This window comes from Centroberyx affinis, unplaced genomic scaffold (assembly GCF_046629955.1).
Source record: "Centroberyx affinis isolate AG114_WGS23_722 - 3 ecotype Tasmania unplaced genomic scaffold, CSIRO-AGI_Caff_v1 ptg001111l_1, whole genome shotgun sequence".
NCBI lineage: Eukaryota > Metazoa > Chordata > Actinopteri > Beryciformes > Berycidae > Centroberyx > Centroberyx affinis.
This window is the reverse complement of record NW_027279653.1, coordinates 1-27492: the sequence shown is the minus strand read 5'-3', so window position 1 is coordinate 27492 and position 27492 is coordinate 1. Positions and strand designations below refer to the sequence as shown.

The window sequence follows — 27492 nt, the reverse complement described above, 5'->3', positions numbered from 1 at the left end:
GATATTTTTAACAATTGACATATAATTGAAGCAAATTTGCTTTTCTGTAATTTGCAAATGGTATGTCTGCGTTATGAAGTGGGCAACCCAGCTAAATCAAGTACTATGTGCCAAGTAGGCCATATACTGTATTTGATGTTCTTCAGATTAGTTAGAATAAGGTACGTAAAGGCATAGCTTTCCAATATCCAAACAATGTTGAGAGAGTCAACACTCAAAATTTGAAGACAGAATAGAGAGCATAATTCTGCTGTTGTATGTTGTGGAAAACTAATGGATGATGTTTTCCTCTGGGATAGAAACCTAAACTGGTCTGCTGAATCTCTGCCTGCTGCTGGTGAAGACAGAGCTTGTGAAGACAAAAGCAAAGGGTTAAATATCAACCCTTAATTCCACTGACCTTTTAGAAAACATCAACAGCAATGTCACCCAGCACTGAAAGTTCTCTTATGGCAGCGTAAGGAGGCCAGCCCATCTGGTCAGGAGTGTGCCTCATCATTTAATAGGTTTAGATTTGAAAATAGATCACTTTACATACGGTCTATTGGATTAAAGCCTGATCAAATAAACTACAACAAACCCTGAGATAACTAAAGACATTATGAGTAAAATAATCAAGTTTTCATGTTAGGTTCTATCCTGTGTGATTTAAAGATTTTTACAGATTTTTAGGTACAAATAGGTCTACATCTCTGATCTTTTAAGCCTATGACACTGAGAGCCTCAAGAAGGGAAAGTACTATCTCAACATAGTTTATTACTATTAGTTTATTATTGTTATTATTACTACAGGGTTCCCACACCTTTTCACTGAAGAAATTACAAAACTTTTCCATGACTTCTCCATGACCCCTTTTCAGATTCTCATGAGCAAATTTGAATGAGACTGAATTAAAAGATAACCATCAACTACACTAAGAATCTGTTTGTTTTTCACTTTACCAGGGTTTGTTTGTTCTCCAACAGAGAGGTCTAGACCAGTGATTCTCAATCTTTTTCATATCAAGGACCCCTAATTTAGTCCACATTAGGGCCACAGACCCCCATTTGATGAGATTTTGTCTCTCTGACCCAAATCTGACAATATTTTTATTGTTTGATATGATTTTGTCCAGAATTCCACGACGATCTGTATTGTAGGTAGAGAGATAACAGTGAAACTATGATCACAACAGTCATTCTTCTCCATTCTATAATTGTGTCAACTTCTTGTAAATGAAATAATGGTAAAGTTTAACAATTCATCAATTTGCTGGGGACCCCCTGGAACCCCCTCAAGGACCCCTGGTGGTCCTCGGACCCCATGTTGAGAATCACTGGTCTAGACTGTTTCAGTGCCAGCCACAGCTTTTTGTGACATTTGACAGTATTCAAGAAAAAAACCCCATCAATTTCACAAATAAAATGTAATGACTTTGCCAAAAGAATTCTCCCTAATGATTTTTTCATAACTTCTCCAGGCCTGAAAAATTTAATTTTTAAATTCCTTGACTTTTCCAGGTTTGCCAGGAGTGTGTGAACCCTGTCATTATGCATTATGTGAGCTACTATTTTAGATCAATCAAGGGGCTCAATAATAACATGGATTTAATCAAAGCTGTCGGAGGTGCGGCAGCTAATGGAGACCGCTCATGGAGATGAGATGACAGGAGGTTTTAGTTTGGAAGGCTTCTCACGGTGCAGGTTTACTGTAGCAGGCACTGGAGAACGTGGGCCAGATGGGACAGGAATAGTCTTTTCTACAAATCATTATGTAAGAGGATTAGAAAAAGGACAGAGACTCAAATTAAATCAAGCCTTAGGTGACGAAGCTAAACGCCGACTCCAACCTTCTCCATGACTGTCAGGGCCAGACTTCAGCGACAGTGATTATTGTTGGAAGTCAACAGTGAACTAAGTTGCTCTCACTGAGGGGGTTTACATGCAGCACATGTGCTACACTTAAATGGCATGTCTTGGTTCATCACAGTCCTGATGTGAACTTACAGATGCCATCTGCTTTAGCACTTCTCATGACATGAAGATAAAGCAAGCCAGCAAAAGAAAAATAGTTAAACACCCCATGAAATTAACTCCCACACAATATCTTTCATGGTGACCTCATTCTGCACTAGTAGGTGTAAATCTAAATTTCTAACCAATAAAACCATCCAATTTTTGAACAATCCAGGCCCTCCACACCCCTCCCTTCAAATAAAATTGTCTTTCTCTCATATTCCATTGGTTTAGACTTTTGAATGATCCCTCACTGCATTATGTCCCGCCCCAACATCCTGTTTCAACATGAAATGCATTAAATCAGAGATCAAAGATGTCATTTCATGGGGTATTTAATTATGATCATGATAGATATATGATGCAATGTATGAGTGTATCATAGTAGACATAATATTAACAACCACAATACTATTACTACTACTATCAACAACAACAACAACAACAATAATAATAATATAGACTTTTTACAAAGTCTACATGCTTTATCATGCTTTGACTTTATACGACATGTCATACTTTGACTGCAGCAGAATTTCGCATGTGGAATGGTTCAGCTCATAGTTTTTTACAGCTATAGTGGGAGCAAAGGCATCTCCATCTTACTAAACAGAACACAGTGAAGAGACTGGAAAGATGGGAGAGAGGGAGGGAATGACATGTGGCAGCAGTCTTGAGCTGGATTTGGCAGCTGGACCCTTGGCAGCAGAGCTATGACCTCAATTTGTAATAGCAATTGGCTAATAGCAAAGTGTTCGGCCATATTTTCCGGCGCTAAAAGCATGCATATTTCACAGGCTCTTCGTCACTGATTCATCAAAGTGATAAATGACATCGTCTGTACTGTGATGAGCAGAATGTAGGTTAGCTGGATGAATCGCTCCAGAGTTAGTTTGATTCCACCGCTTTCAGACTCAGCACTTCTTCAGGCAAAGGAGTGAAAAATGACATGCTCATTCTATTTCTCAGATCATTAAATCGGTTCCTTTTTTGTTCTCTTAGTAAGTTAGAAGAAATGGGCTTGTAATTTCACAAACATGACACATAGACTCTTAGGACCATCACTGTTTTTCTACCGACACATGGCAATGAAGTAGTCATGTTGAAGTGAGGAATTATTTTGTCCATATTAAAGTAAGTGAGAATGTATGCAAGGAGAAAGAGTGCCCATTTTGAGAATCAATGCTAAGTAGGCTGCAAAATTAATAAAAAAAAAATGAAAATTGCAATATGAACTACTATGAACTACTACAAGAGGCTGCAAATATTTTATCAGAGTGGTGGCTGCTCAAGATGGACTCCTCCTGGTCTTCTGTTCCTGAGTCTATAAATTTAATTGCACATTGGAAAAAACAATTCATTGTAGATTTGTTCAGACAGAACAAAGCAACATCATCTCAGTTTTTTATTTAAAAAAAATTGTTTGCTGAAAAATCTGAAATATCGAAAAATCTATGTCTGTAAATCGTATTGCAGTTTATACCGCAATTGCAATATTCAACAAAATAATCTCAATATAGGATTATTTGTCAATATCGTGCAGCCCTAACGCTAGCTTTAATTAGACCACCTGGTCAGATGTGATGTTGGAGAGTCAGCCTAAGGTTCAGGGGTCAGGAATATGACAATGATTTACTGTGGGACCAGTTTATTTGGGGCAACAGGACGCCGAGTCAAAGGGTTGACTCATTAGCCTCATTTAATGTGAAGCATGCTTCAAAACGCTGCTGTAATTGAGGTTAGGAGAGCAATGCTAATTAGCCTATTCTTCACAGCAACCCAAAACCACTAGGCTCCATTTAATTACTTCACACCATTATTTCTTAAAATTAGCATTAGCATAGCTGGGACGGTTGGGAATCGACGTAGTGGATGTGAAGCTGACTTTGCTCCTCCTGGTGACGGCATAACTTATCCAAGTGGTTCAAATACATACACAAATACAAAGAGAGAGATTATTACATTATATCATTCATGTTAATATATTCATAGTATTAGTTATGTATTAGGGTGTTTATATCAAAAATCAAATTACAAAAAAACAAAAACAAAATACAAACATTAGTGAAAAGCCAATTTACACAGAATTGAAATCCAGAATGGTCAACGTTATCTCTCTATCAAATTTGGATGTTTTAAACCCTGCCAAAATAAATATTTTACACATGGCTATAATGTGTATGGAATTATAAAATAAAAGATAGAGGGGAAATTGATCAAACAATCCCTTTAGATACCAGAGTACAAGCTCTGCAGCAGCAAGACATCGCTTCAGCAAACATAACAGCGCAAACAAAATATGGGAAGCAGAGATAGCAGAGAGAAAAGGCCACAAGGCAATATCTCCATCTAGTTAATTGACAGGTGGACCTCCATGAGGGGCTGCGCACCCGATGGTCAACTCCAGATTATGAGATTACAGAGAGACAGATTAGTGGGGTCCCTTTTTCCTCTGAATGACAGAATGTGCAGAAAGAAAACTGTTGGGTGCGTGAAAGGACATAAGGGGGAAAGAAATAAAATAGGAAGAAGACTCTACTGAAAAATTACTGGGACTACATGCAATAAATAATGATACAGACACATTGATGTAAAGAAAAAGGAAAGGTTCACACACACACACACACACATATATCTTAAATCTTCTATACAATAGTGGTAAGAGGATGAGTGGTGACAAATAATAGTGGAAAACTGAATTTAGTAAAGAAGCTGATATGACTATTCCCTTGTAATTTTTGTGAAAACGCAAATAATGCAAATGCACCTATCATTACAAATCATCTGTAACTATGTATGCTTTTCTACACAACAAGGATGGATACATTTTCTGAAGGGAATATGAATGTTCAAGGTAGATAAAGGCCCCAAGAATTATTGCATGTGTGTGTGTGTGCATATTCTTTTACTTTTAAATCCTTGTAAGAACCAGTTTGAGTTCTGAATCCCAGACTGAGTACATTTTTGTGAAGTGACGCCATTTTGTCAAGTTCACACTTCTTCAAGGGTCTAGTTTAGGGATTTGGGTTTAGGGTTAAAGTAGAATTAGGATTAGGACAGGGCTAGGGTATGGGTTAAATGTGCTACATATAGCATTTTAGCATCAATAAATCATTACCATATACCTTTGAGAAATTATTATAGCCTAATTACCATAAACAAACGAGACCATCACTGAGAAGGCTGGCAGCTTCTACAGGCTTCTAAACTACATTTTACATTTTATGACACCAGGCTGGATTTTGGATGGATTTTCTGGAAAACAGCTTTATGACACAAAACAGAAAGAGGGCCGCTGTACTTCCAGTGCAAAAGGAGCTAAAGCTTTCAGTTTGTCGCAATGGCAGGTGTTGGAAAGAGTGAAAGGCTGATGGAAAAATTACTTCCAAAATGTTTTATCCTCTTCAGTAAAGAAAGAGAAAACAAATCCACATGGAGCGATGCCAGGGAGGGGGAGGGGGGGCGGCAAGTAGTAACATCCTCTTAGTGCCAGGAAGCAACAGGGTTTATGGGAAATGTGGTCTTAATTTTGAGAAACAGTAGCACAAAAAATACCTCTGAGATAGTGGTTATCAATCGGCTCGACCATGGTTTCATTTATATACTGTAATTATAGCAAGGTATGACAATTAATTTGACAGTGAAATATTGATGTTTAAAAATACTTAGCACTACATGCCTAACCTTTCAAGGTTAGGCATGTAGTGGTGAGAGTTGAGGTTAGAGGTTAAGAATGAATGTAGTCAATAGAAGGTCCTCACAAGTATAGTAAAACAAACATAGGTGTGTTTTTAGAATGTTAGATTAAGATTATTGAGAGGAGAGGAGAGGAGAGGAGAGGAGAAGAGAAGAGAGGAGAGGAGAGGAGAGGAGAGTGCCAAATGACAACATTGCCAACAGTAGTCTCACAGAGCATGCTCAGTGGGAGGGCTAAAGCTGATTGGCCGAGGAGCATGGAGCTAGGTGACGTGGGGAATCAGTCGAAAAGCCAGTATCTGTCTGCAGGCAGCTATTAATAACAGAACCTACAGAACAGCTTACTCCCAACCCCTGCATGTCAACACTGGGAGCGACTTATTGGCATCTGTGTGTGTGTGTGTGTGTGTGTGTGCATGTCTGTGCACACATACATTAAGCACATGGTAAATCTTGGCGTAGGTGACATCACTGCTACGTCTGAGAGGATTCAAGTATGGAGAGAAAAAACAGGTCAATCTGCTCAAATGAGTTGTGGGAACATTCCAGCATGCTTTGTCAAGTCAACTGGTGAAACCCAACTGTTGCAGCAAAGGTGCTTATTTGAATTAGAGGGCTGCCTGTCATCAATCAAAAGGCAATCGCTGTCTGGCAAGGTTAATCTACTCAGCACAGAGACAGACACAAAGACAGACAAACACACAATGGTGGTGTATGAAGTCTTGTTGTGCTCTAGGCCTGTAGCATGCTGTGTGTGTATTGAAGACAGATAGACTCTGCTGAGCCATGCAGCCAGGCAGGGGGCCTATTAAATGCCCTCCATGCAGAATATTGTAGTGTGTGTGTGTGTGTGCGTGTGTGTATCAGTGTATGTGTGTACATGTGTATGCGTGTGCCTCTGTGTGTGTTTGCATGGAGTTCTCCACCACACAGACTACAGAGGATTATATAATGTCCTCTCTCTACGTGCTTATTGAAGGGTGCAACATGGTGGTTAGACATCGCAGCAACATGGATCAGAGCAAATCCTGCCTGGTCTGTCCCCAAGCACTCAAGTTCAAGTCCTCTTTTATTATTCCCAGTCAGGAAATTGTGTTGGCCATGCAGCATCCACGGCAAAGGAAAAGAAATGTAATAATGAAATGTGAAGACAACAGTAACACAGTATACAAGTAACAGTTCTTAAAAATGCATTATCATATGCAAAGGCATTGACAGAGTGCATATGTAAAGAGGGATTCGGGGCTTCAGGTGATTGTCATGTATTATTATTTATTGTGTATTTTATGTTGCTGGCGTCTGCTCCCTCTACAAAGCCAGGGGTGGCTGTCAGAGACACACGCACACACACACACACACACGTGCTCTCTCCATCTCTCCCTCCCACCCTCTACCAGTGTGGTGTCCTGTTGACAAAGCACTCATCAATTTCTAAAATGGTCGGTGCATATAATCAGACATAGTGCAGTATAGAAGCAGTCTCAGACAGTGATTGAACTAAAATGCATCCTATACAGAATATAAATAATGTAGTGTGTATTTACATTCTTTATGTAAATACACCAACAGATAGGAAGTTGATTATTGTCTGGACATATTTTTTTTTATACTGGGAGAGGATACATTTCAGAAAAAATATCTTAAGCTGAATTTGGGTGCATGAGCTTGCCCAGACTTATCTGTTTTAATTCATTCTGCCATAAAAGTACAACTGCCAAACTAAAGGAGTGAATTCAAGGGGGGCAAATGCATCAACTATGGTTTATAAAAGGGATTGTTCAGGTGTTCCTAAACGCTTGACGCCGCTGCAAAATCACCTGTGATCAAATAACAGTTTAATTTACATCTCATACTGCTACCAACGTGTCAGTTAAACTACTGATGAAGAGCTACATTGACTGGCAGACGAATGCCATTTAGTTATTGTTATGATTTTATCGTGGTCTATAATCACGGCATCTCCTTGCTTCTTGCTTGATTAAATGCCTGGACCGGACTCGGTATTTATCCTGCTGTACAGAGCGCTAGCTACAGATCGAACCTGTAATCCCGCCCATTGGTGATTTCATTGGTTCAGGGGTCGACTTCATTGGTTTAGCGGTCGACCTGTAGCCCCGCCCCGTTCTGCAAGCTGCAGCTGCACGGACCTCTCGGAGGAGGCAGGGCTGGCAGCAGGCCACAGGGTCACATGGCCCGCCTTCATCTCCTATAAACATCACGTTCATCCCCGGTCGTGGCAAGCGGCAGCACCGCACGGACGGTCGAGGCGGTTCGTTTCTTTACATTAACGAATACCAGCGAAAGAATATGACTCATTTTATTCACATATAAAACAGCATATTCATATTCGTGTATGAACATGGATAAATACGTCGGGGAAAGCCGCGTCCTGCCTGGTTTATTGACCATGAAGTAACGGTAGTCCCAATCCGGACTAGGTACCGAGGTCCAAAAAAGAAATAGATTGGCACAAAAACAAAGCGTAAATTCGGGGGTTATTCGTAACTGATTTTTAAAACCAAAAGCTTTGCGGTCGGTCGCTTCGGTTAGTTCCTAGTCCCACAAACAGAGAAATGGACCGAGGTGGCTGCCAGTTAAATGGCGGCGGCGGCGGTAACGGGCCCGAATCTGGAGCAGGACAAGGGATGATCACCCTGGAAGACCTGGAGTCCTTCTCGGAGGACCAGCTGCCGGACTCGGGCAACGGGAGCCTCGAAGAGGGGGGTGAGACGATGGAGAAGACGAAGACCGACTGCTGCACTACTGGCAGGACGTAGCGAGGGGACACCAAGTGGAAGTTTCTCAAGGTAAAAAAAAACAACATACAGTAAGGAAAACCACGGCGATAGAAAACACACGGTATATAAAGACATACACATTCTAACGTTAGGCTCCGATACCTCCATCTGTGGTCCAGCCTTCTTATTTGATGTATAATAAAGTTATAATTTCATGTGACCTCTATAGGCAACGCTATAACAACAACTGCAGACATGTTCTAGCTAGTAAGGGTTGTTGTTTTTCAACTTCCTATAGGTCCGCCGCCATATAGAGCGACCTAGTTTGCATTGAGCAAGATCGGCGAGTTCGAGCTATAGCTATGCAGTCTGTCAAAACAAACTGTATTCACACATCAAATGTAGAGGAAAAACGTCGGAACACACAGACAAACAAGTGAAACTCACCATTCAATTTAAAGATCGAATATGTTATGATATGCATACAGTCGTGGTCCCAAAGTGTGGTCCAGGGACCCCAAAGGGTCGCTGAAGAGGTTCCAGCGGGTCCCCAGAAAAATGTGGAATAGTCAAATTTCGCCATTTCACTCACTAGAAGTTTGCACAATAAGAGAATGTATAAATAGTTACACAGTGTTGTGCTGTAATTGTATCCAGCTGTGGTGCTTGGGAGGGGGATAATTCTAGTTTTGTCCCATAATCCGTTGCTGTTTGGGTCTAAGGTATGTTTCAAGTTGAGGTTGTAGTGCTAAAAGTGTTCTTTAATCATAACATTTGGACTACATTTTCCTATTTTTCGTTTTAATAAGACTAAATTCGAATGCTTATTTTATTTTTCACATTTCCTCTAGCAGTGGTGGTGATTTCCTTGCTGCTGCTGTGCACCACTGCTGAGTATTTGCAGGGGAAACATTTGGGAAAGCCTGGCATATCAGTATCTAAGAGTAGTGGGTGTGTCTTCTGTCATGCTTAACACTGTTGCAGAGGAGAGAGAGAGGGAGCACAAATGAAATAATGTATTTGGGATAAGGCATGTATTTTAACATGTAAGCTAGTATTTCTGATACTTATGTCAGGAAAACAATGACAGTGATTATAAGGCACAGTTTTCACTCAGATCCAGTCCATAAAAATCATGGCCTTAAGCATGCAATATTATTACAGTGAACACAGTTTCCTAAATATTTAGCCACTTGTGGTAAGGTAAAAGTAGTGAAGATGTTAATCTGACATTTTGTTTGGTATACAAAGTGTCTGCTTACCAAACAAAGGAGAAACAAAGTGTGGAGAGACAACTGAGCATGTGAGACTAATCAGCCACTTTTTGTCAGGCACATTGCCCCTAATGAAGTGAATGATCCTACACAGTGCAGGTAATTTTCTCTTATCTATATCTCAGTCATTTGGCATTGGCTTTTGAATTCATTCGAGGAGTTGGAGCTTAATTTCGAGCTCATAAAACTAAGAAGAAATGAGCAAAAAAGAGCCTTTTCACAGTCAAAGCACTGTTAAAGCAGTAATAGATGAAATACTGCTTTAGTTGGTTAGGAAATGCATTGGAGGAACATAGAGAGTTAATCTAACTGTTGCTCTTTGAGGATGGATGAATTTGCTGTTTACAAACAATCGAGGACCAACTGTTTTGTGATGACAGTTGATGCAATAAAAACACTTTAGTACAAACGAGAGGTGTGTTTTTCACATTGGTAGAAATAATTTGAGGCATGGTGACTAGTATATTGACACTGGATTACTTGGGTTAAAAAAAATAAAATGTGAACTTAATTGTATAAACACTTATGCTGCCACTTTATGAGCTCAGTACTGCATATTTACACTGTTGGTGTAAGACTAAACCAGTATTTCTTAAGTAAAGCTGCCTGAAAGAACATGAGTCTGTTATCAGCTGCCCAGGTTGACTTCTCTCTTGATGACATTCTCTGTTGGGGTCAGACTGTTCAGCTCCGCAGGGCTGGAGAGGAGGGGCTTGTGTTGCATTTTTAAAAATCGACTGGATTTGCAACTTGTGCCTGAGGTTAAAGGCTGTCCTCAGAACATTGTGACCCAGCCCCGCCCCTACCTTCTCCTCCCTTCCCCTCTCTTGAAAGCATAGTAGACGACTGTGGTTGAAGTCAAATAAAAGGGAAACCAATCTTCTCCTTTTTCCTGCTCGGTCAAGTCAGTCAGTGGGTGGGTGGGTGGGTAGCAGAGGGACCGCTAATGAATACAAACTACCAGATATCATCCAGAAGTACGCCCTGTCCTCGCCCCAGGGGCAGAGGTGGTCATGTGTGTGTGTCCATATGTTCGTGTGTTTGTATGTATATATGTGTGTGTGTATGCATGACCTACTTGCAAAGTGTTTGGAATGTGGACGGGGCACACAGGGTTGAACTGCTCAACATCCCCTGGCCTCCCTCAGACCACTCCGGTGTCTGACTGACTATAGCATGCAGCTGTCCATAAGGCAGAGCTTTCGAAGCATGAAATGTGCATACACACACATTCTAAAATAGCCTGTACCATCTAATTTTCCATTTGCAGTCTATGCGTTTATGTCAACATGGTCATTCGAACGATTTCATTTCATTCATTATCATCATTATATGTATTTTGCATTTGATCCTCACCAAATATCTATCGATATATTTAAGAAAAATAACATTACCTGATGTTCATCATTCAAACTTTCCACTCTATAAAAGTGTTATATACTATCTGTAAAAAAAAAAATACCTTAATTTATTTCAGTTATTTTGTGCTATCAATCAACAATCATTTCGTAAGGGGAGGTGACACTTTCTCATAAAAAAAATCATCAAGCCCATTCTGTAGACCTGTAGGGTCAGCAGTTTGATGTTTACTGTAGTTGTGTTCAGCAGGAGACAACAACAACAACAACAATTGTTTGAAGTCTGGAACATTCCAAGTCGCTGCTAATCACTGATCTAGGACACACAAAGCTGAACAATAGGCCACATTGAGATAAACTTAACTTGTACATTTTAATTCCTGCTTCACAGCATTAAACAGTTATTAAACAACAGTGTAATTATGCAGTACTAAGCTCATAAAGTGGCAGCATAAGTGTTTATTGCTTTTGACAAAAGCGTCTGCTAAATGACGTAATGTAATGTAAACTATCATTTTTAAAACACCAAAAATATGTAACTTGCCCTCTTAGAGTGCAAAGATTTTCAGCAAAAGGAATATCAAAGTCCTCTTTATTAGTTCATCCTGTGAGATCCAGTAACACAGACAGCCACGTCCCTCTGCCTTCACATTGCAGCACTAATTGAGGACTTAGCATGAAATCACTAGCTGGGGCTTTTTGACTCAGAGGGATTAGCTACCTTGCCTGTACTGGTACTGAGGTTCTAGCTGCTAAATCCTGCACTGCAATACTGGAGCTAAAGACTCAGGGGATCAGGGGCCAAGCCCAAGGTAAAAGTCTTTGCTCTAATTGGGGTGGATTGGGGTTGTGTGGGAGGAACACATGTCCTGCCCAAGGTTTCTTTTTGGCTCATTTCAAGTCATAGACCTAAGTTCAACAGACTCAGAGCCGTCTGCATGACTGTCTACTTGGAGGCTAAATTGAGGCATTACTACCAAAAAGAAGAGACAACAGGCTCTTTTGCCTTAAGATTCGCCAGCCCTCGCAGTACAATCTAGCACTGTAAGAAGCCCTTCACCCGCTTAATCAAGTTCTTGGACTGCTGGAAACAAAGATTACATTGTTATTTGCAGTGGATGTTTACAGTGGCTCATTGCAAAATTAAAGGAGGTCAGAGGAGCTGATACCATCAATTGAACCATCAAGCCTGTAAACAAAATGGAATTTATTGTCCCAAATATTCAGGCCATGATTCTTTTAACTTTGGGATTTGCTTACACTACTACTGAATGAACTGAATGCCCCCTCCCTAGATACTGACAATACAATAGCGAGTACCCTAGCAAGCCCACGAAACAACAAAAAAACAAAGCAGCAGTATCCTTGCTACAAATAAGATAAACCCGCTCATTGAGACTTACTGGCATACTGATTTTGCTACCACACTGATCTATTGTGACAATGCTGGCATTTCTCCATTTTAAAAGTGTATTTGAAGTTGATTGGTTGCAAACAACAAGTACAACCCTGTTTCTGCGGTCTGTTCCCATAAACCTACTTTATCTCTGACTGTGTTTTCTCAAGAGTCTTACGGCAAAGTATTAACTAAATAGGTTAGTCAACACATCAAGCTTTGCATGCAGTGGTAGGCATAGACTACTCTGGGAATGCATGCAAATGTACATAACCCACATTGTCTTCTAAGCAAAGTGGCTTTGGGTTAAACTCAGTGAACAAACATTCCCAGCCTTGACAAATTCATCACATCTTCAATAGTCAACTCACGCTGTCTTCTACTGAGCTACGCCACCTTGTAAAGGACTTAAGGTTATTGAAATGAAGATGAATGAAGATGAATGAAGATGGGCTGCCCTCTCTCCTGGACTTAAGTGTAGACTGGGAACCAGGGTACAAAAACAAGTGTGTGTGTGTTGACTGTTCTGCGTCAACACCGGGTGGCTAGAGGTGCTGCTATAGAGCATGTGTGTCTGTTTGCATGTGTATTGGACCATGAACTAGTTAAGACTGTTCTGTGAACAGTGCATCAGTTTTTTTCTCTCCCCCTCGCTCTCTCTCAATGAACTCGTGTACACAAACAGGCAGGTATCTTTTTCTCTCAACCATAGTAGTAGGTCTTTTCTGCTGCTACTTATCATACTGTATTATCCACCCGAGCCGTTCCCCTGATCAATGATTTACAATGTAACCCTTACTTAATGAAAAGACCTGCTAATTGGGTACACACACACACACACACACACACACACACACACACACCCCTCTCAACCCACAGCTTTGTTTGTAGACACATGATTGATTAGCTAAATACCAGAGATCAGTCTTACCCAGTTACCCCATGGTATTGACTGACAAAATGCATTTGTGAATGCTCACAGTTCCACAAAGTAGCATCATTCTATTATATAATCTGACTATGAAGGCATCATTCTTCTAGAGAGTGAGTTGCGTGATGCAGTTTGTGTTTGCCTCAGTGAGAGCTTTGTGGATAAGTAGCAGCAGAAAAGACCAAACACACTATAGAACCAAAGATGAGCCTGTATCACCCACTCAGTTTCATTCAGTATGGTTAAGGCCCACACTATCTTCATTTATAGTATCAGTGGGGGAAAGTACCATGGCTACCACAGAGAAGAATAAGAGCACAAGCTAGCCACAAGACAACATTTGAATTTCCTTTTGTTTGATAAAAAGATGCGTTAAAATATTTTTACACTTTGTAACTACTATTTTAGCCTTTACATAACAATTTTTAACAACCTACTGCGTTGTCGCTAGACCTAGGTCACTGACTAATAGTTAGCCAATTAGCTGTATTAGGCATATGAGATAGTGACCACTGTACCTTGTATGTTAAACAACACAATTCATTTTGGTTAGTGTAAATACAGGAGTAAGCTACATTGTTGATACACAAAAAGCCACATGTTTAGTGGATGAAAGAGAAGAGTGGGCTGTGTGTAAAGTACAGTGCAGTATTTCAGAAGCACTGACAACCTGCTGTAGTCCCTCTCTGTTAATACCAGTCTATACCTGGCCCTGGGCAACTTTATCCAGTTGTCTCTCCATCAGCTCTAATGAACATCACTCTCTGTGGCATCCTGGCACAGTGCTATGCCTGTCTGCCAGGCTTTTCCTCACACAGACTACCAACACCGCCTGCCAGCAGATTACTGTACATGAGGAAGTGTAGATATTACGTGAATGGAATAAAGTTGTACTGAAGTGTATAGTGTATTGCTGTAGGTTTGTAAACAGGGTATCAGGGTGAGAGATAAGTTCTGCTCTGATATGTTTTCATCAATGTACCATTCAGGCCTGGAATGAGCAGTGTGAAGTAAGACACAGACATGATTGGACATTTTTGGTCTTGTACAAGAAGCGCTTTGTCCACTCGTTGACTAACACACAGCCAAAGTCGAGAACTTGATTAGAACAAGGATGTTTGGCTGCCAGTACAAACATAGCTTTAGGAAACAGACATATATGGGCAAACAACAAGCACCACACTATTTGTTTGCTCTTATCAGAACCTTGTAAATAATGTAAATAAAAGACTTTTTTTTTGGAGCATGGCTCGAATCGACCAAGTATTGTTTGTTTCTTTGTTGACAGATATGGCAGAGCCCATCCAACTGCTAACCACCAACAACCAGGGACGCAGTAACAGAGAACCAGTCCCTTTCACCCTCATGGCACGCAAAGAAAAGGTACGTCTGTCTGACTCAAACTATCTCTACCACCACAGACCTCTCTTTTCTCATTCTATTGTCATTTTTTTTTTCAAGTTCTACATGAAACAGTAAGACCTGGCAAATCCATTAGCGACAACCTAGTATAAGTTCGGTGTAGTGAGGCGTGTCTGCACCAGGGACTAGACCTGGAAATCAATACCTTGCATGACAACACAAGCCAGAAAAGGGGAGTAGTTGAGATTGAGAAGCCTAGTTTACTCTACAGGACTGCTAGGATAGTTAACTGAGGCAGACAATTTTGACCCCAATGAATCAATTAGGAATTTAGAATCCATGATGAAATTAAATGTTCTCTTTGAGGAACAGACTGTTCCAGAACTCGCTTTTCCTGCTGTTCCGGGTAAATTTGATAATTTTAGTTCATATCAGGATAGTTGTTGACTGTGTGTGTGTGTGTGTGTGTGTGTGTGTGTGTGTGTGTGTGCGTGTGTGTGTGCGTGTGTGTGTGCGTGTGTGTGCAACATTGTAGGTCATGATGTCCAACTTGAAGGGCCTGGGAAATAACCTTTATTTAGTTCACTGGTGAATGTTGTCAGTTCAGACACACGTACAACATACAGAAACATTTAAAGCCATGGACCGCACATACACTCGATGTATCTGTTGCTTGAAGAACACAACCAGCCCCTCAGTCAGCCTACGATCACATACAAATATTGCGTGTGAATACAGGTCAGCTATATTTTTTCGACAAGACAAGGACGATCCCGTCACCCAATACAATAAGCCGCTTAAACTCCTTAGGGGAGCATATAAATAAAAAGGGCTAATTGGTTTAACTTGAGTTAATTAGTTCATTAAAACTTTGCCAGAAACTCAGGTTAAACAAAGAAGAATACTTGGCACCCTATTCTTAGAGCACCGTCTATACCGCATGTCGTTTCAATGCCTTGTAAAGACAGAACACTTTGACAGCAATTAGCAAACAGTAAGTCCTTTGGTGTCAACATGCGTAGGAGAAGACCTGGTAGCCTTAACAGAAACATGTGGAAAAACTCCCACACACTGTTTGACTTGAGCTTAACAAGGTACTGTATGTCATAGCTGAGAAATATCATACGACCAAAACATTGTATCTCTTAAATGTTTTAATTACAAGTAGCAGACAGTGTGCAGGAGTGATTTTTCACACATTTCTTAGTAAGGCTTCTATCACTCTGAGCATTGATTTGCTGGCATTCTCGATCCCATTCTCAAGTTACAATAGAGAATGTTGCAGCATCCAATGTTATAACAGTTAACTCAATTTAAAAATATAATCAAAAGATAAGTCCTAACTCAGTCCTCTCCTGTCTCTCTCATCATCTTTGTGTATGCTTTTCCAGTGTGGGGAGTTGCTATATGAGAAGCGCCAGTATGAAAAAGGCCACTGGGCTTGCATCACAGTGCGTGAGGAGACCTATGAACAGAGCATCTGCTATGGCTTTATGAGGATAATGAAATACATCTGCCAGCAAAACTCTTCAGGTGAGTCCACAAACAACACAAAATTTGACATACATTCAATGTCTGGCCTAATCACAATTTCATTTGCTCTAAATCATCTCCAAACAGAATAAAACTGGATATCACAGAAGGAGGACCTCATCTCTCCAATAATTTTTCAAGTAGGCCTGTAAGTAACAATGAAAGGTTTTCTTTCCTTCGACCTCTTTAGGTGGCTACCTGGGCATGACGCTGCCTATCGTGACGGTGGTGCGCACCAATGAGAATCACTCTGTGATCTCTCATGAAGTCACTGTGGCCTACTACCTTCCCATCAACCACCAGGCCCAGCCCCCACAGCCTAATGACAGCGACATCGTCATAGAGGTCTGGCCTGCCACCGTTGTGTACGCAAGGTCAGTAGAGAATAAAAGAAACATTAGCACTTCTACTACCACTGCTTCAGATGAACTGCCTCCCCTGTTTAGCACTGATATCCAACAATGATTTTCTGATCAATGAGGGAACAAATTAAGAGAATCTAGCAGCACACAGATGAATTAATGATTGGCCTGTTTTGTCTACTTGGCATGGCCATGGAAATTTGATGCCTCTTGCTCTTGCATCATCCCTTCCTTCTCCCAGGGCCTTTGGCGGAGCCACCAACGAAGTGACCATCATTAATCAGATCAATGCCATGGCCGAGGTGCTAGACTCCCCTGCTGTGTGCGTCAATGATTCCTTCATCGTGGCGGGCTACACCAACCCCGCTCACAGCAACCGTCAGAATGAGATGTGGTTCCTAGAGCGACGCTGAGGGAGGATAGGATCAAGCAGCAACCTATCTGTGACCCTTGAACCCCATAAGACTCCCTTAACTTTGCCCCTCCCTCCTCAGCTCTGCTTAGCTACAGCCTAAAGTGTAACGTCCTCTATAGTCGCTACTTCTACTCCAAATCACCACCAGCCTGGCACACTCCAGACCAGTTAGGGGTTGCAACAGTCAGCACTTAATCTAGCCTATAAGTAAGTTCTCATATGGATGTTAATTTTAATAGAACTATACTTAGGCTATTTGACCCATAAGAACTAAACTAAACCACAGCCCTATTCTCATGGACTCACCCCCATAGAGAGAGAGGGCTGGAGGACCTTGCTTTCTAAAAACAATTTTAGTCCCTGGGCACCTTTGTTTCAGCCAGTAGCTCTCAGCAGGTACAGCGGATGAAGCACTGGTTTTCAACTCCTTGTTAAAAGTTGAAATAGTTTTAACTCCTAGTGCTCTGTGAGCACGGCGACCACTCAGCGCTGTCAAGAACATGTAACAACTTGTCTTTTCCCATTGTAAACAATGAGACAAGAAGCCAGCGCTGTAAAGTGCGGTTCCCAGTGGACGCATAGCCGTATTCCCTCCGCTGTCTGTTTGTGGCACAGCTACATTGTTTTGTGACATTGTCATGTGCGGAGTAGGTCCATGAACATCAGATAAACTAGTTCCTCTGTCACTCTCTTGCTAGCTGACGTGATTTTAACTCTGTCATTGTTGATCTGCTGGTCCTGGTACTTTGCACCAGTCACACTGTAAAAACAGCTTTTGTTCCGACTGAACTGGAATATTTACGTCATACCAACTATGAACAAACCAGTTACTACAGAGTTCCTGGGTCTCTAGCCTAGCCCTATCTGTTGGTCTGTCATCAGTTATGGAGGGTGGAGGTGTGGGGAGGGGATCTGCAGCCTGCAAGACAACCAGATAAACAACATCTAGGCCAGAAAGAAGAACTGGTTGCTTGAGAAACCATGAAATAGGCTTCACAAAGTAGGCGACACAAATTTAGAAAAGAAACAACATCAACAACAACAAAAAATAGGCCAATATGCTTTTATAATGAGCCAACAACATGAATGTATAGATACAGGGAGAAAACAAATGTCACATTTCTACAAACCAAATGCTGAAAAACTGACTGATTTTACTGCTGAATGACAATCAAAAGTACTATTTTGCATAGGTCATTTTATCTCAAGAAAATTACACAAGTCAATGCATTCCTCGTGTTTCAAGTCTTGTTCACACACAGGAATACAAACATGTACCTCTTTCTCTTGCTCTTTCTACTTACTCCTCTGTGTCAATGTTAGTGAGTATGTGTGCACTACTGTACCTGCAAATTACCACTGCTGCTGAGTAGAGACAACGCAACCAAGAAAAGATAGAGCACAGAGAATATTACTGTACTGTGATAATACTCAACTGTTGTTGTTTTTTTTGAAAGCTAATTTCTGTTTTAGTTAAAACTGTTGTGATGTTGTATCACCAATCCAAGAAAAATATATAACATATAACGTCTCAGAGTGGAAGATAAGAAAGGAAAGTATTTTTTATCTTCAGTATATTTTGTAATTAAACAAACCAAGGAATGTGACAAAAACAAAGTAATACAGATCATACCAGCTATATTTTTTCAACTATAGTTCACAATAATATGGGAACATTTCTCAGTTTTGTTTGAAACGAGGATATACCTACTGCTCAGCATTGGGCGGTGATAAAGTAGCTATGGGAATGCCAGTCAAATGAATGAAAGATGCATCCACAGAAACTGGAACTGCACTTTGCCAAATCATCACTGTGTGAAGACTTGTCTATAAGTAAAAAAAATAAAAAATAAAACAAATACTTAAAAATAAAAAAACAAACACTATACAACCAGCAATTTCAGCTAGCCCATCCATTTCTATAGTACGTATGCAAACAATGTTGTATTTTCTACTTCAAGTGCAAATAGTCTGTACATTTTTAAAGTTAAGAAAACCTGAAATTCCAGCGATGTCCTGTTAAACGCTGGTAGTCCTTGAGGCCTACTCAGTGCATGTAAAATTAAAGGAAAATCAACCCAAATAATAAAAGTCTATCTTTCCACACATTTCATCAACAAAAAAATGTAAATACAAAAAACTGACAGATATGGATAGTTTCAGGATGCGGGAGTTGCCATGTCAGGTGATATTTCAAATTTCAGGACATTCAAAAACCCAAAGAATTTACTTTGTATTGAATGTAGAATGGATATGATGCTCTATGGCAACTCTAGATGAGCAGACACTTGTAAAATCATGGTAAATTTGGGTTTATTTTCCCTTTAAGAGCCTGGTTATTTGGGAACATCCAGTTTAAGGATTTATTTCCATTTTTTGTTTTTTTGCTTATTTTTCAGTGTTTTGTAAAAGTGTGCTGTACTGTGGAAATTCAATGAAGTCCAAAAACAAAAGCTACTGTGGTTTTCTTTGTTTTGTTCAATAAAAGGTGACGCTTGTTTCCTTTCTTTGAATGATGTGATAATGAATTTCTTTGGGTTTGTCATATTGTGGTGCAGCAGACATTTCAATGTAGTGCAGTTTCAGCTCAATTTTAATTATTTTAAATCCTCCCATTGCTACTTAAAAAAGCAATGACTCAATATAATGCATGCACCTCCATAGCATTTTGGCTTCCACTTCTACGCGTTTTTATGAATATTAAAGTATTAGAATATGAGAATTAGAATTAGAATATAGACTATTTAGAATATAGAATAGAAGGTTAGAAAAATGCTTCAAATGATGCTGTTTGATGATATGGTGGAGAGGGATACATGATGACGTTATGAGTGTAGTTTCGCAAACTGATTCATACCCTCCGTGTCTCTTGCTACAGATTCTCATCCCTTGCAACATGTGCTCTCAATTTGTGGGGAAGGAAACAAAACCCAAACGCCTCACATGCTGTTAATGAAACACCTCCTGTTATGATAAGTGAAGTAGTATTTTTACTAATCCAATAAAACAACAATTTTATATGAATTACAACATTCCACCAGCAGCCTGGAAAACATAATAAAAGTGTGCAAAGGCTAGTAGGCTGTGTTTTGGCTACTGATAAGCTGTGTTGGAGGTGACCAAACAACAACTGTACTTCTAGGCCTTAAGGCTAGTATTTCCTTTCTGAGATCAAAATATGAGGCAAACAAAAGGAGTCACGCCCCAATTTGTTCTGAAACATGTAGCATAGACTAAGGGGAAGAACTGGGGCTCAGTTACTAGGGCATAGTAACATGATGAGCTCTCACAAGAGGGAGACACACACACACACACACACACACACACACACACTGTAATGTATCAGAGTACTGACTACTGAACAATATAGTATATTATTCTCTCATGGGAATATGACACAAGCTGATGGGAGGCCTCTAGTCCCTTATTGAAAGCTGGAAATGATGAATTTGATTTGTGTTAGTAATAATCTTTAGCAAAGGCAAACAGACAGTAAAACTTAGTATAATATAAATGAAAAATGACATTAAAATCAGAACCTGGGTGTTTTGATTCTTACATCTTGTCTTGAGCATATACAAATTATTATGGGCTCAGCTATAAACTTCAGATCAGCACTTCAGATTTAATGAAAAACTGAATTGTTTTTGGACAAAAGAGTGTGGATTCATAGGGAATGCCACTAAAACTAATTTAACACCACCAGGTTCCATTACAGACTGCAACACACTGTCTTCACAGGCCATGTCTCTATAGAGCCTCTGCCTCCCTCTATGATCAAACAAAACCACAACCACAATGCTGAGACATAAGGAGACAGGAGCCTGCTTAACAGGTTATGAAGATCCACACTGATCTATCTCTGATCTATCACTTCATTAAACTGACCATAAACCCTGCTGCCCGGGTAACTGGTTCATTTTTCTTATTTGTCTGACAGTCTGTTCAGCCTGAATGACTGCAGCAGAGCTCAGTTTACACCAGAGTACAAGACCGTCTGAACTCCTGATCCTCTCAAAGCCTCGGGACCGACACAAAGGTCAAAGCACTGACTACGATTCCATTAAACAGCTTCTTTGTGTACGTCTAGTCAAATCAGCTGCTTTTAATGAGGCAATGAGAAATGGAGGTTAATCAGCAGGTTACAGACACTTTCCAGGGGGTAAGGAGAGAAGGAGAAAGAGGAAACTCAATACAATTAGGGAACGAGTGAGAAAAATGACACTAGTATCAACACACAATCCAAATCGATCTCCTCATTTATCTTTTTTGCTATTTTTAGATTCTACCAGACGACTTTCTTGTTAGTTGGTGATTGTTGGTGTCTTGAGGCATCACTGTGATAAAGCACCATAAAAAAAAGTTGAACTTGTATTTATCTAGAGTATGAAGACCCAGCGGGGATAATATACAACAGGCCTAATCTTTCAACCGCAGCTGTGACATTCCAGCGGTCCAGCCAGTTGAGGCAGATTAGTCTGAGGTGAAGCTGCATACCTGCAGTACAGTACAGACACTAATGAACCAACTCATGACACGGAGAGAGTCTGGGGTTCCTCTAATGATCCAGACCCATCTAGTCTGACTAACAACCACACAGACCACAGAGCGCCCTAGGATGCTGTTTTCGTTACACATCAATCCAGCCATTATTAATGGGCCCAGTAAGCATCACACAGCGATGGAAAAAAAAGGTGATATTGAGAAAGGATTCTGACATGAGAAGGGAATTTTGGTACTGAAGAGGCACATATTGACCAGAAGATGGCAGCAAAGCACCAAAAACAAATGTCACACAATATAGGTCATGAGGCAACCAAAGAAGAAGCAGTGGAGGGAAGTTTGAATACAAAACTAAGTTTGTCTGTGTATGTCTGTCGACTTTTTTGTGATTTTATTACTGATATGACTGATATAGGTGGGTCCTTTGACCTTAATAAGACACAAGCTGTGTTAGGGATTACTTGGAATGAAGTGTGTCCTGATTGGTCAGGACATTTTGCTGTTGTCTATACAGGTATGTTGGTAGTGCCTTTTAAAGTAACCTGATGAAGGTTACTTTAAAAGAAATGAAGGTGAATATTAATAAAGTGAGTTCAGTGAGACAGTTTGCAATGAGTCTTGTTCTTTTAAATTACTGATATGATTCAATCTGAATATGAAAATGTTATGGGTAAGAAAAGCTTGATTCAAATAAGAATTAATCTGCATAAAACACTGCAGCTGCCATTAAATTATACAATCAATACACGGACAGAAATCCAGTCTCGGCACCTTTTTCAAATCCCCTCAACTTTGACCTCTGAGTCAAGACCAAACAAAAGTTATAAGGATTCTAGCTAAATATGACACAGCACTGGCGTGAGCCTACCTGCAGGTAGCGTGTCTGGTGAGCAGCAACCATCTCTCCCATAGGAACCACCACCTTCTCCACGCTGCGCTGGTGGGAGTGGGCCCGGATGTCTGGGCTCTCCTCTGAACGCAGCTCGATGTGGGAGATCAGCAGGTTAGAGATCACCTGCTGCACTGACTGCAGGGACAGAGTGAGGGAGAGAGAGATGAGACAGAGGAGCAGTTAGATGGAGAAGTGGTTTTTATGGTCACATTCAATATCGCATCTCGTCACCTTTAAACGAAATCATAAAATACTGAAGGGTCAGCTCCGCATCATTGACTTGTTGTGCAGCTAATATCTGGGATTGTCTCCGAACCAGGAGCCAGAATAATTTTTAATTCTAAACTCTTCCTTTGTTTCTTCTTTTATAAACTCTTTTTTCTTATTAAGGTATTTCGAAGAAAGATATGGGAATCTTTCTTCTAAATACCTTTCTATTCCCACTGCTGCAGAACAGGAATCCTCTGCAAACCTGCAGTTTTGCTGAGTAGGGCCCAAAGTGTTTTAAATAGCTTGTATGGTGTATTAGCCTTTTTTCCTATATAAATTTAAAAAAAAACAGACAGAGAGACAGACATATGAACAGACACACATTGTACCCACCTTGGTGTCTCCACCTGGAGTGGCGCTGAGAGCCAGGATGCGGAACTGCCGTGTCTGACTGCCGAGCTGCCGGACCACCTGAGGAAAGGGGCGAAAAACAAGTCATGAGCCATGAATACACGAGCTTCATGTCAAGACCGTGCATGGAACATACTCAGGAGGAGAAACGGCCCCTGTACCTGACAGTAGGCGTGGTTGCCCAGCGCCTTGTGGGCTTCGTCGATCACCACACACTTGACCTGCAGGGCCGGGCAGGTGTCTCTGGACAGGTCGTTCACCATCACCTGAGGGGTGAGGAAGAAGACGCGCTTCGCCCTCCACAGCTCCTGCCTCTGCCCTGCTGCTGTGCTGCCTGTGGATCAGATAGTCTCGTCAGTTAACAGGTAAAAGCAGAAAAGTGGAATGTCAGAGTTTGTCATTTACAGCATCATACCTGTCAGCTCCGCCATGTGAGTCTGCGGGATCCCCATCACTTTGTAACAGGCCTCAATCTGTTGTGCCACAAGCGGTTTGGTGGGAGCCATAAATACAATCTTCCCCGATGGGTACCAGCGATAGAAGTTGTACATGACCACAGAGGCTATGAATGTCTTTCCCAGCCCGGTGGGAAGACACACCAGGGTGTTCTGAAACAAGGCGGCCTCTGATATCTTCAGCTGGTACTCCCTGATGGGGTAGTTGGAGGGGTAGATCCATACCTTAGCTGACGAGCTGTCAAAGCCAGGGAAGTCTGGGTAGCACTGTCCGCCTGATGGGACGGGGGAGAGGGCAGAGCTCTCTGTTCCTACCGGGTTGTCATCTTGGACAAAGTTTGCATCAAGTTGCAGAGTCCTTTCAGCTTCATAGACAGCGACCACCATCAGGTCATCGTCATCATCATCTTCATTAGCCGATTTAGGGTCCTGTATCCTCACTTGGCACTCTGGTGTGTAGGTGGACCCCTGACCAGTTTCACTCCATAGTGAACTGCGAGGAGGATGTGTTTTAGCTACAGAGCTGCTTGGGGTTGCTCTACACCGTCCAGCGGCTGCTTTCTTGCCCGTATTTTTCGGTTGAACAACGTTGCTTTGAGAAACGGTTGCACCCCAAGTCTGGAACAAAGTCCTTTGATTTGTTCCACTAACGTTACTCATTTTGATTAGTTGTGGTGTTAAACCTGAGCAAACAAGCCCATGTGGCGAGCGGCAACATTACGAAATGAAAAAAAAATATATAAACACACATTTACTTCCGCCCACGTGTTTTTCAAAATAAAACACCATGTAACGATATTTTTTTTTATTCCAGAATCTTTTTTTAGTTTAAATTGGCTTACTACAAGTATATCGTAGCCATAATAATATGTCTGACTAAAAGCTGAACTGATAAAGTTGCATGGTTAGCTATATTTCACACGAACAGGCTTTTATTTCTTTAGTGTAACACCGGAAGAAAATCAAAAGTTCGATTCCCTATCCCGCGACATTTGCAGCATAGCGGCGTTACCATAGCAATGGAGAGAAGTCAGTGGGAGAAGATATTAACCTATTTTCAGGTACTAAATGGCTATTGTTAAAGCGACTCGCACTATTGTTTACTATAAAGTGACATGGGTAGTAGGTATTACAAGCTGTCTTTATGGTTGTGGTGTTTTGGAGCTAATTCGTATTTTGTTTAACCTACTTTAAAATAGCTGTTAGCTGTTAGCAAGCCTTGACGTTAGTTCAATCATAAGGTTAACGTTAGTTTGACCAGTAGGCTCACAGCTGCTACCAGGCAGAAAGCTTGTGTAACTTACCAGTAAGATAGTGTAACTCTCCTCTCTTCGCTAGGCACATGTCCGTGGATACTTGGTGAGAAAAGAAATCTACAGTGCACGGGAAGATTTTGAAGACATCGTGAGAGAAATTGATGGGGACTTGGCCCATTTAGAGTGGAGGGAGACCATCGTCCCCATTCCCCACTTCACAGACACTGTAAGATGACACTATTATGAGAATGTGACCGTGTTGGTTCAGCACATCAGATCTTTTATTCATACTCTTTATCATTCATCACCAGGATGGCCCATTTCTAAGACCGAAACCAAGCTGCTCTGTCAGCAAGGCGTTGAAACCAGCACCAGATGTCAGTGCCTGTCCCCAGAATCCTCCACCAGCGTCTCTGTCGGAGGAGAGAGGAGCAGCTCATTGTCTCCTTCCAGAGAAGATAGCAGCTGAGAGAGATGATTCACACAGCCGGAGACAGGTCTCCCTTTCCGGGGTCTGTTCCCCCAGTATCCCCGCTGGAGGGCATGGAGAGGGGCAGAGAGACAGCAGTTCGGGGGACCAGGTGGGGGATGAAGACGGAGGAGTGATGGAGAGCACAGGAGAAGCTACCACTGTCTGGAGCAGTCTGGGGCTGGAGATGAACTACAATCACTCTCACAAAGGTGAGAGGTGTACATGTAGTACAGGTAGTGTTCACTACCTTTTTTTGAGTGAAGAATCTTGCCAGTGGGGTGAGATAACTTCACCTATTGCACATGCATTACAATTTGCTTCAAGAAGTGAAGTGATATTATCTTGATACTAGTCAAGTGATCTGACTTATTTCAGGATTTAGTCATTTGCTTCAAGAAAATTCTCAAAACAGGAGAAAATTAATTGGAAATAAACTCCAAATGGCAGATTTTTTTAGGTGTTTTACCAAAAACAAGACAATATTATACTAAATTAGTTGGACATTTTTGTGTAACGTGTGTTTCATGTGTCATTCTGAATATGCCATCCCTGCCCCAGGTCCGTGGCAGTACTGTTTGGCCCAGGAGGTGCCCCGTACCCCAGAAGCCCTGCGTCTCCATAGAAACACCCTGGCCATGGAGCTGCTCTGGCTCCAGCAGGCCATTGCCAGCAGGAAAAAGGTGAGAGAAAGAGAGAGAGAGATGTAGTGTTTCCCCTACATTCACTCAGCAGTGGCAGACTCCTGCTGTAAGAAAATTGCTCTCGCTGCAAGATAAAATTTATTGATTGACCTCCAGAAATAAGTAAGTAGGTGCACAGGACCAAGAAGTTGTTTTCCTCAAAATAGTACTCATAATGTAAGAGTCCAATAAGAACCATTGTATATTTGCAGCCATTGCCTGAGACAGGGAATGAGCCTGCACGCAGAACCAGAATCAGTTGCTACTTATTGACTTCACAGTCAACATGCCCCAAAGACTATAAACATCCAGCTGATGCTTATAAACATGGTTCCTAAAGCTACATGTATAAGCCTGTTTTTGTTCCTACAGTGTGACCTCGCAACCAAAACGTGTATAAATCAAGAAACAGCATGGTCAGCTGTAAACTGTCAAAAGCTGTCAAACTGGGTACTGATTGAATCCTCTAATTTATTCATTAACATAATAAATATTTTAATGAATCCCAGACCGCTGTTCCCATGCAGCACCCTGCAGCTCCAGAAAGTGTAAAGGGGCCAAGAAATATAATGAGTAATGAGCACTGAGAAAGCCCTGTGTAAACCCCTCTGAACCCACAGAGAGGATAAGCGGGATGCGCTAACGCACCCTAGCACTCAATTTTCAAGTGTAATTGTGGACGGAAAGTTAATAATTACTTCAGACCTCACTGCCAAGAAAAGCGCCAGGAGAATCACACTGAGACATGTATGCATGTGTCATAATTTCGCCTGCATAATCCATTGCTTTCTGCAGATTTGTTGTCATGCACTGTGAGTGTGCTCACTCAACCATTTGATTACAGGGTATAACTTGGCAGCAAAAAAATGAACTTTTAATGATTTGTTCCCCCTCTCTCTCTTTCCTACAGTATTTGTCACTGAAAGAGACGCTGAGCACATCCTGACAGCAGACGTAACCAAAGTCATCTGAACTGGACTCAATAATACAGGACTGAAGCTCTGACTGAGGACAATAGACTGAACTCACTCTCATGGCATCTTTTAGCAATGACTTTATGAGACAAGTGCACAGAGTATATAAATTACTTTTCAGATAGTTTTCTATCAGATAGTGATTTATCACATGTTTCAAAGATATTATGTGTTTATAAAGCTGTACATTGTTTTTGTTATTTGTTGAAATTGAAAAAAAAAGAATAAACTTTATTTTTCTAATATTTTCTGTATTTTCTAGTATTGTACACATTTTCTTGGGAATGTAACAAGTCCACTGTTCCTACTGCTGTTGTTGCTACTAGAATGGTGCTGACATTGTCTTTATAGCATTATATTGTAGGTGGAGGTAGTGACTATTGTTCAGAAAAAGGATTCATGAAAGAGATTCAAGCGATGGCCTCACAGAAGCTCAAATTTCCCATTTGGCGCACATTGAATGGGCTCTCATCACGTGAAAAGTTCATCCCACAAATATTCACATGACAGCCCACTATAATGCTGCTGTCTTCTAATGATGTCAGTGTCATTTAAAGTGTTAATTGGAAAAAGCAAGAG

The 27492-nt window shown here is 41.0% G+C and overlaps 2 protein-coding genes and 1 long non-coding RNA gene across 3 annotated transcripts in view; 2 read left to right on the top strand and 1 right to left on the bottom strand.

The window, feature by feature from the left end:
• The window catches only part of fancm (FA complementation group M), a 47127-nt gene extending 22936 nt beyond the window's left edge, over positions 1 to 24191 (bottom strand). Inside the window, exons 1-4 of the mRNA XM_071523755.1 lie at positions 23492 to 24191; positions 23238 to 23410; positions 23059 to 23136; positions 22432 to 22590 (exon numbers count right to left, since the gene is read on the bottom strand). Coding sequence (XP_071379856.1) covers positions 22432 to 22590; positions 23059 to 23136; positions 23238 to 23410; positions 23492 to 24191 — 1110 coding nt within the window. The remainder of the gene's footprint in view (positions 1 to 22431; positions 22591 to 23058; positions 23137 to 23237; positions 23411 to 23491) is intronic.
• soul3 (heme-binding protein soul3) lies at positions 7954 to 19573 on the top strand. The gene is made up of 6 exons (XM_071523737.1): positions 7954 to 8391; positions 8430 to 8498; positions 14677 to 14771; positions 16142 to 16283; positions 16474 to 16657; positions 16887 to 19573. The coding sequence occupies exons 1-6, from the start codon at positions 8265 to 8267 to the stop codon at positions 17056 to 17058; spliced, it is 789 nt and encodes a 262-aa protein (XP_071379838.1). The 5' UTR covers positions 7954 to 8264; the 3' UTR covers positions 17059 to 19573.
• A 345-nt stretch (positions 24192 to 24536) lies between the features above and the next one.
• LOC139647744 (uncharacterized) lies at positions 24537 to 25266 on the top strand. Its single transcript, XR_011695539.1, has 3 exons — positions 24537 to 24592; positions 24870 to 25013; positions 25099 to 25266. It is a non-coding gene; the product is annotated as an uncharacterized lncRNA (long non-coding RNA).
• The last annotated feature ends 2226 nt before the right edge of the window (positions 25267 to 27492 follow it).

Bases quoted from the DNA above. Each gene is read 5' to 3' on its own strand.
- soul3 (XM_071523737.1), top strand. From the start codon at position 8,265: ATGGACCGAGGTGGCTGCCAGTTAAATGGCGGCGGCGGCGGTAACGGG. The intron at 8,499-14,676 runs GTAAAAAAAAAC...CTTTGTTGACAG, and splicing joins CCAAGTGGAAGTTTCTCAAG to ATATGGCAGAGCCCATCCAA. The intron at 16,658-16,886 runs GTCAGTAGAGAA...TCCTTCTCCCAG, and splicing joins GCCACCGTTGTGTACGCAAG to GGCCTTTGGCGGAGCCACCA.